At 45.6% G+C, this 8,384-nt stretch overlaps 1 protein-coding gene across 1 annotated transcript in view; it reads left to right on the top strand.

The window, feature by feature from the left end:
* The first annotated feature begins 1,695 nt into the window (after nucleotides 1-1,695).
* Nucleotides 1,696-8,384, top strand: part of LOC115465826 — a 68,894-nt gene continuing 62,205 nt past the window's right edge. Inside the window, exon 1 of the mRNA XM_030196627.1 lies at nucleotides 1,696-1,809. Within this exon, the coding sequence (XP_030052487.1) occupies nucleotides 1,710-1,809 (100 nt within the window). The 5' untranslated portion in view covers nucleotides 1,696-1,709. The remainder of the gene's footprint in view (nucleotides 1,810-8,384) is intronic.

Here is an 8,384-nt window from a genome sequence, read left to right as displayed (position 1 = left end):
GATGAGGGTGTTATCAACTAAGATAGAGAGTGGAGGGAGAGGAGAAGTAGGTTTGGGTGGAAAGACAATAAGCTTGGTCTTGGCCATGTTCAGTTTCAGGTGGCGGTTGGACATCCAGGCAGCAATCTCAGATAAGCAGGCCGATACTTTGGCCTGGGTTTCCGCAGTGATGTCTGGAGTGGAGAGATAGAGCTGGGTGTCATCAGCATAAAGATGATAATGGAAACCATGAGATGCGATCAGCGAGCCCAGGGAAGAGGTGTAGATTGAAAAAAGAAGGGGTCCAAGGACAGACCCTCAGCCTTCAGATCCTCAGATACTATCACCCCAAGATCCCTCTCCCCGTCGGTACCTATCAGACTCTCCCCGCCTAACACATACGTCTCCCGTGGATTCCTACTCCCTAAGTGCATCACTTTGCATTTCTTCACATTGAGTTTTAGTTGCCAAACCTTAGACCATTCTTCTAGCTTCCGCAGATCCTTTTTCATGGTGACAATTCTGTAAATCAGCGCCATAAATTAGGCACCATGAAAAACCTGCACTTAGTGCCAGTTCTATAATGGCACCGAGGTGTGTCTAAGCTGTCATCGAATACCAGTGTGAGGCAGCACTGGTACACCCAACCTATGTCAACTCAATGGCAGGCGTAAGTGGACATGCCTGAGTGTGCCCTGCCACACGTTCAACTTATTCTATAGGCTGCACATGTTGCTAGGCAAAATGCCCATGACACACACATGCTCTGCCCACATTAAAACTTCCCATGCATTTGCAGACTAAGAAACCCTTTTACTAAGCTGGGGTAAAATCCAGCGTGCAGTTTCTACAGCTTAAATTGGTTTACCGTGGCACACGCTCAAGCGTCCTGTGATGATTTTTGAATCTGCGCATGCAAACTGTGCATTAAAAAATATTTTTAGCACGGGGGGGGGGGGGGGGGTGTATCTGGGGGAGGAGAGTGGATGTTTCTGTGCTAACCGGTGAGCGCATCAGCATTACCGCATGCTAGCACAGAATTAGCGTGTGAGCCTTTGCCACCTACAAAATAGGTGGCAGTATGGGAGCAGGCATCAGAGAGGTGGGCCGCAGTACAGAGAAGAAGCTGCTGCCAGTGATAAGGCAGCGTATGGAAATTGCTGAGGAAGGAAGGGGGAGGAGCCAGACCACAGCCGGTGTGGGGGGTGGAAAGGAGCGATGGCCCGGGAGGAAGGAGAGATGCCACTCCATGAAGATTGCCGCCTGAGGCCCCCGCCTCAGTTGGTCAAATGGCAAGGCCACCACTGTCATCAGGAGTTGGAGTCAGACAGTAGAAGAATAGAGGAGTCAGAGTCGGAATCAAAGGTTTTGTATGCCAACTCTACAGCCCTGGCCACTTACTCCACTTTTTAGATCTGTGCTTCATTCACTTTGTCGCTGCAGATTGAGCTAAAGATGATCTGGCCTGAATACACAAATACATTTCAGGTTACGTTACTACAGTGGTGTGGTGGTTATTGTTGTAAAGTAAAAGAATGGGGTGGGGGGAGAAGGAAGCCAGAGATCACAAATGCAGTTATGTGCTTGGGTGCTGGATTCGGTGACCTTTTGTAATATGAAGTAACACTTGGTAGCTTGCATCTATCTAGCCATGCATTACTGCTTACAACACTTGTTCAATTATTTAATATTGTCTGAATTATAATTTAGGTCTGGGACACTCCAGGACCATGGCCTGTGTTGAAAACAATGCCACTGAAATGCCAGCTCTGGGCCGTCCTTTCCAGCTTGGAATGCTGTACGACTGTCGAAGTGACATTCTTATTCCAGGTAAATGCTTTGTGTAGCACAGTGGTTCTCAAACTTTTTCAGTTCAAGGCACCCTTAGTGTCGGATTGAGAACAGTGCACAAGACAAAGCCGCATCGAAAACTAATGCCAGCTCGGAGCAAGCTTTAGGGTGTTTGAAGAGAGAATTTCTCACAATTCTTTCTTTAAAATCCACTGTTTTTTATTTAATTTGGAAGCAGAAGGAAGCACCTGCAAGCCCCTAAGCACTGGTGGTGAGAGACCAATGTGTGCATGTCAGAGCAAACCTGAACGTGAAAGCACATATTACATAAGTACATAAGTAATGCCACACTGGGAAAAGACCAAGGGTCCATCGAGCCCAGCATCCTGTCCACGACAGCGGCCAATCCAGGCCAAGGGCACCTGGCAAGCTTCCCAAACGTACAAACATTCTATACGTGTTATTCCTGGAATTGTGGATTTTTCCCAAGTCCATTTAGTAGTGGTTTATGGACCTGTCCTTTAGGAAACCGTCTAACCCCTTTTTAAATTTTGCTAAGCTAACCGCTAAACCCAACAGCATACAACTAAACAACAAGTGTAGGCGAACACATCAAGCAGTTACATATCTACGAGCAAGTATGACAGAATAATAAGCAAAAACATCTGACAGCAAAAACTAGGTAACACATGATTCCTTTTTTGTTTGTTTACGACAATCCTTCCACTACCCTCCCACCTCACAACCCCATTTTCTGTTCAAGTTTGTGGAGTATTCAGAATCACCCCTCCCCCCCTTCCTTACCTTAATCTTTACCTTACCAGACAACTAAGATGGCCGGCATCTTATGACCCCAGGCCATCTTGGGAAGGATAACATCCACTACTCCAGTTCCTCCCTCCCCTACCCAAGCTAGGAACCCCGAAACAGTCCTTTATATAACAGTTCCCACTCAGGAAACACTCTGAAACCTATTCAGTAAGTGCTGCTAGCTTTATGGGAGATAGTGGGCAAATAGCAGTTCCAGATAGATATGAAAGCCCTTAGTCCCTTTGGGGAACTCCTAGCAGCCTGTTTCCTGCATTTAAATATAAGCCTTCCAAATGAAAAAAATGGAAAGGCTTATATTTAAAGGCACAAGAAACAAGCACGAATGTGTGCTTCGCTTTCAGGTTTGTTGGCGCATGCGCAGAAGACTTCAGCTTACCGTGACACTCTTGTGGGCATGCGCCAAGCGCGTTCCCCTTTACTTTTGCTATTACAGTACACATATAATTTGAATACCATTTCCTTTGAGCATTGGCGAGCTAGTTTTCTGCACTGTTCCGGAGGTATGGGGTTTGCGCTGTTGGCTTTAGTTTCGTTTCTTGATATTTGATATTCCGCCCTTCAGATTGCATCAGAGCGGTGTACAGTTCAAAATTGTTGAAGACAAAAAAAGGAACTACAGCTTGCACAGGAAAGGGATAGAGAAGGAACCGAAGAGAGAGAAAAGACCATCAATCTAGGTAGGCTTTACCATGGGAGTTCTGAGCATCGGCCCATGAGGTTGGGAAACCAAGAAGGAGGAAATAACCTGTCAGATGCAGGATCTGTAGAGGCAGTTGGAAAGGAGTGTTGCAGCTAACTACTTTGAAGATATGAGAATTTTGCTGACTGAGGAGATCAATGAGAAAGCTAAGCAACTGTCAGTCGAAGAACAGGAAGTGGCACAACGACATCAGGAGATCGAAGGTCTTAATGACCAGATTTATCTTCTGATGGACCATACCCAGGTCTGTTTGGCTGAATCAGAGGCTGCTAGAGGTGAAGCCAGGCAATTGCAATAGGAATGATCTGATGCAGTGCCAAGGTGGCAGTACAAAGAACTACAAAGCCAACTGAACGGAGTTTTATGGAATCATAATGAGGCACTAACCCAAATGTAAAGGTTGGAAGACCCTATTACAAAGCTCCAGATTCAACTGAAGGAGATACGTCTCAGAGAAAGCACAGGAGATAGAAAAAAACAGTACATCAAGAATGTATCCAGCTGACAGAGGGTAATGAGCAGTTCACCCAGCAGCTTACACAATTACAGTTTGTCAGGGCACAGAAGCACCAAGAGAAAGTGGCAGTATTGGACAGTAAGGTATTGATACTAAAAGAGTAGCTCACAAAGACAGGCTCCGCTGGCCCAGGTGGAAGTGTTCAAGAGTGAGATTGAAGAAGCTGGAGGATTTGGTTACCCAGTTTGAGAGAGTTTCTCAAGTAAGGGTCTCCTTGGAGGAATGGACCCATACCTTGGAGGACCAACTTAAAAAAACCATGATGATGCTGGATGAGAAGCAATTGTTACTTGATAGGGAGAAACCAGTATGAATTGGACCTGATGGAAGCTAATGGACAGAGTGATGATGCTAATAACAGAGTGGAAAGCAGTAGGTCCCAGTCGATTCAACTCCTTGTGGATGATAGTTTGAGGCCAGAAGGTCTGTGGCCTTCAGCTGTGGAACTGGACAGTATGTTGGGCAAGGAATGCCTGTCACACAGAATGGTCACTACAAATAAGATATTTAAAGCAGAGGCAGGCTTGGCAGGGACAGAAGTTTCCAAGAAGGTGTTGCCCCAAGAAGATGCTATGTAGCTCAAGAGAGTCCCTTAGGTTCATGCTCCTCTTCCTAATTCCAGTTATTAATACCTCTAGGGAACAGAGAGTCGTAGAACAGGATCTAGAAGCACAGATTGATCCTGATATTACAGAAACTGGGGGGGCTTCACAGAGATACATGAAAGTCATTGGGAAGCAAAGCCAGTGCTGGGCAGACTTCTACGGTCTGTGCCCTGATCGTAGCTGGACAGATTTGGATAGGCTGAAGTGGAGCTTCGATGACAACTTCAGATGTTGGAGAACAAGGCCATTGCGGGGCAGAGTTCTGTGATCTGAGAATGGCAAGGACAAATCAAGATCAAGTATACATATGTAGTATCACATCATACTTTGTGCTATGAATTTATCTTGTTGGGCAGACTGGATAGACCATACAGGTCTTTATCTGCCGCCATCTACTGTGTTGGTTGGTAACACCACATAGGTGATCTGGGCTCCAGACCTCATTGACCATAAGAAGGCTGTGATGGTCACCTCTGCTGCTGGAATTCTCTTAACTAGAGATGGCAATTGGGATTGTGGCATCTGGCAGATGATGTCTCTTGGTATGTGATGGAGAAGAGAAAGAGAACAGAGACATTTATGTACAAGGATGTGTAGCATTCCAGGTGTAGCTTCAGTTCCTGGGCAGTGGAGAGTCAGCTGCCACTGGAAGATGTCTAAGTCTAGATGCAAGAGACTATGAGGCATATTTTATTTTTTTTTTTATTTATTGAATAAAGATCCAACATACAACCACAAATTCAAGTACACAGTCGTGCACCCTCCAACATTTCAGCAACACATCTTCAATATATTTTTTGTTTTTAACCAACTGTGTATGTCCCCCTTTCCCATCATCCCCTCTCCCCCACCCTCCCTCCCCTTTATTGAATTGTCAGGGTAGAGTCTGGTCGTGCCAACCACTCCGTATAGGGGTCCCAAGTTCGATGGTATGGCAGCATATGACCCAGACGCATCGCGGTCAGCTTAGACATCAGCTGAATATAATCCAGTTTATGCAAAATCGGCTTCAGTCCCGGCAAAGTCTGCTGTTTCCATGCCGCCGCCAGCACCAATTTACTGGCCACCAATATCTGAGTGGCCAGTTGATGTGCATACTTTTTACTGCCCTGAAGTCTTATATGCAATAAGCAATTATGAGGCATATTTTCAAAGCACTTTGGGAGGCTAAGTTTCATAGGTTTCTATGGAACTTTGGGAGGCTAAGTGCTTTGAAAATGAGCCTCTATGGGCCTCATTTTACAAGCCCTATTCACATTTGATGTGTGCACAAATCAGCACTTAAAAGTTTATCTTTCATAAACATTAAAAACCCCCATTTTACAAAGCCGGGATATGCATGTATCAGACCCAAGTGCGTGCAAATGGAAGGGGGCATGGTCTGGGCGTATTTTCGGAGGGAGCAGGGCATGACAAGTTCATAGACCTTTATTCCCCATTTGAAAAGGGGACTAAACATCTATGTCCTACAAGATCAATATCAGGAGTTACACGTACTACCAAGCATTTTAGGATTTAGCAAACAGCTGCTATTGAGCAGTGCTCTCCCAGTGGTTTTTGTGTTCCCCCCCCCCCCCACACACACACACACCATGCAGAACTGACAAGGGAAACAGGTCAGTGTGACAGCATCAAGATAATATCCGGTTATGTTTCTAAGATCGCAAAGGTAACTAGTTATGTGCCGGCATTTAACCAGTTATGTTACCATTGTACAACTGTAGGTAGAATGTTATCTAAATAACCCTTATAGGAAAATAACTCCCAACAGAATTATTCAGCCAAGGCCCTATGATACAGAACTCTGCCCAAAGCAAATATTCTGGACTCTTGCCTAGAGGAACGTAGGACCTTGCTTCTGGCGCCTAGCCAGACTTGCCGTTATAGAGAAGTGAAGCCAAAGCTGATATATATTATTTATTTATTAGATAAAGAAGATGTACAAATATAGAATCACTCTGTAGCAAGGCTTAGCAAAATACAAAAATATATATATAACTTGCTGATACTAAAACAGAACTAGATTGCTACTGAATAAGAAACTTACAAACTAATTCTTATTAGAACACTAGCCAGCTCATTTTCGAAAGAGAAAGGCACCCATATTCCGACCCAAATCAGGAGATGGGCGCCTTTCTCTCGTGGGCACCCAAATCGGTATAATCGAAAGCCGATTTTGGGCGCCCCCAACTGCATTCCATCGCGGAGACGAACAAAGTTCCCGGGGGCATGTCGGAAGGGTAGCGAAGGCGGGATAGGGGCGAGCTGGGGCGTGCTTAAAAGATGGGCGCCATCGGCTGATAATGGAAAAAAGAAGGGCGTTTTTAGCGAGAATTTAGGTCACTTTTTTTGGACCTTTTTTTTCACGACCAAGTCCCCAAAGAGTGCCCTAAATGACCAGATGACCACTGGAGGGAATCGGGGATGACCACCCCTGACTCCCCCAGTGGTCACTAACCCCCTCCCACCAAAAAAAAAAAAAAAACTTTTAAAACTTTTTTTCCAGGCTCTATGCCAGCCTCAAATGTCATACCCAGCTCCATCACAGCAGTATGCAGGTCCCTGGAGCAGGTTTTAGTGGGTGCAGTGCATTTGAGGCAGGTGGACCCAGGCCCATACCCCCCCTACCTGTTACACTTGTGGTGGTAAATGGGAGCCCTCTAAACCCCCCCCCCCAAACCCACTATACCCACATGTAGGTGCCCCCTTTCACCCATAAGTGCTATGGTAATGGTGTAGAATTGTGGGGAGTGGGTTTTGGGGAGGATTTGGGGGTCTCAGCACCCAAGGTAAGGGAGCTAATGGTTTTTTTTATTTTTTTAGAAGTGCCCCCTAGGGTGCCCGGTTGGTGTCCTGGCATGTGAGGGGGACCAGTGCACTATGAATCCTGGCTCCTCCCATGACCCAATGCCTTGGATTTGTTCGTTTTTGAGAGGGGCGCCTTCGGTTTCCATTATCGCAGAAAACCGAGGGCGCCCATATCAAATCCGGCCAAATCCTAGGCATTTGGCCGGTTCCAACCGTATTTTCGAAAATACGGTTCGGACCGCCCCTTTTCGTAGACGTTCCCGTTTCGATTATGCCCCTCCACGTAAATTACACAACCTGATTTGTAATACTGAAACTATAGTTCTGAGGTTAATACGGTTATTAGCAGCTCATTCCCTGACCACGAGTTATGACAAAAACCAATCTTTCTGAGATAAATACCACTCACTAATCCCAGACTAGGAAGTAAATCACAGTGATCTCACCGCTGTCTTTCGGCAGTCTTACTATGAGGCAGAAGCAGATTCCTTCATCCTCGAGCTGTTTTTCCCTGCGAGTCTGTGTAGGTCTCTCTGCAGAAAGCAGGTGTCCGTTCCTCCGTGTTGCTTCTCATAGCCAAGATATCTGCCACACGCTATTTTCACCAGCTATGCAGTTCACAAGGTTGTGGGCCTCATCAGGTCTCTCCTGTCTAGGAGATAGAGCAGCTTTTAAACTAGAAATGGGGGGAAAGCCGACAGTCACTGAAAAGTGCATGGTTCGGGATAAGGTATCTTGCAAAGATACCTCACAAACAGGGAAGATAGGGTTTCTGGATAGTGAGGTTGCACAACAGACCGTGGCAGGCCAGGTGCCCTTAAATACAACTAAAGATCAGACAAAAGATGGCAAATCAGTAGTGTCCAGTACTAAGCATCATGCAAATAGGAACAACAAACATACTCTGAAATGTCTATATGTAAATGCTAGGAGTCTAAGAAATAAGATGGGAGAGTTGGAATATATTGCACTAAATGAAAAATTGGATATAATAGGCATTACTGAGACCTGGTGGAAGGAGGATAACCAGTGGGACACTGTCATACCGGGGTACAAAGTATATCGTAGTGATAGGGTGGACAGGACTGGTGGAGGGGTAGCATTGTATATTAACGAGAGCCTTGACTCAGATAGATTACAAATTCAGCAGGAT

Source organism: Microcaecilia unicolor, chromosome 1 (assembly GCF_901765095.1).
Source record: "Microcaecilia unicolor chromosome 1, aMicUni1.1, whole genome shotgun sequence".
NCBI lineage: Eukaryota > Metazoa > Chordata > Amphibia > Gymnophiona > Siphonopidae > Microcaecilia > Microcaecilia unicolor.
Note: the sequence above shows the minus strand (reverse complement) of the source record. Positions and strands in the feature narration are given on the sequence as shown.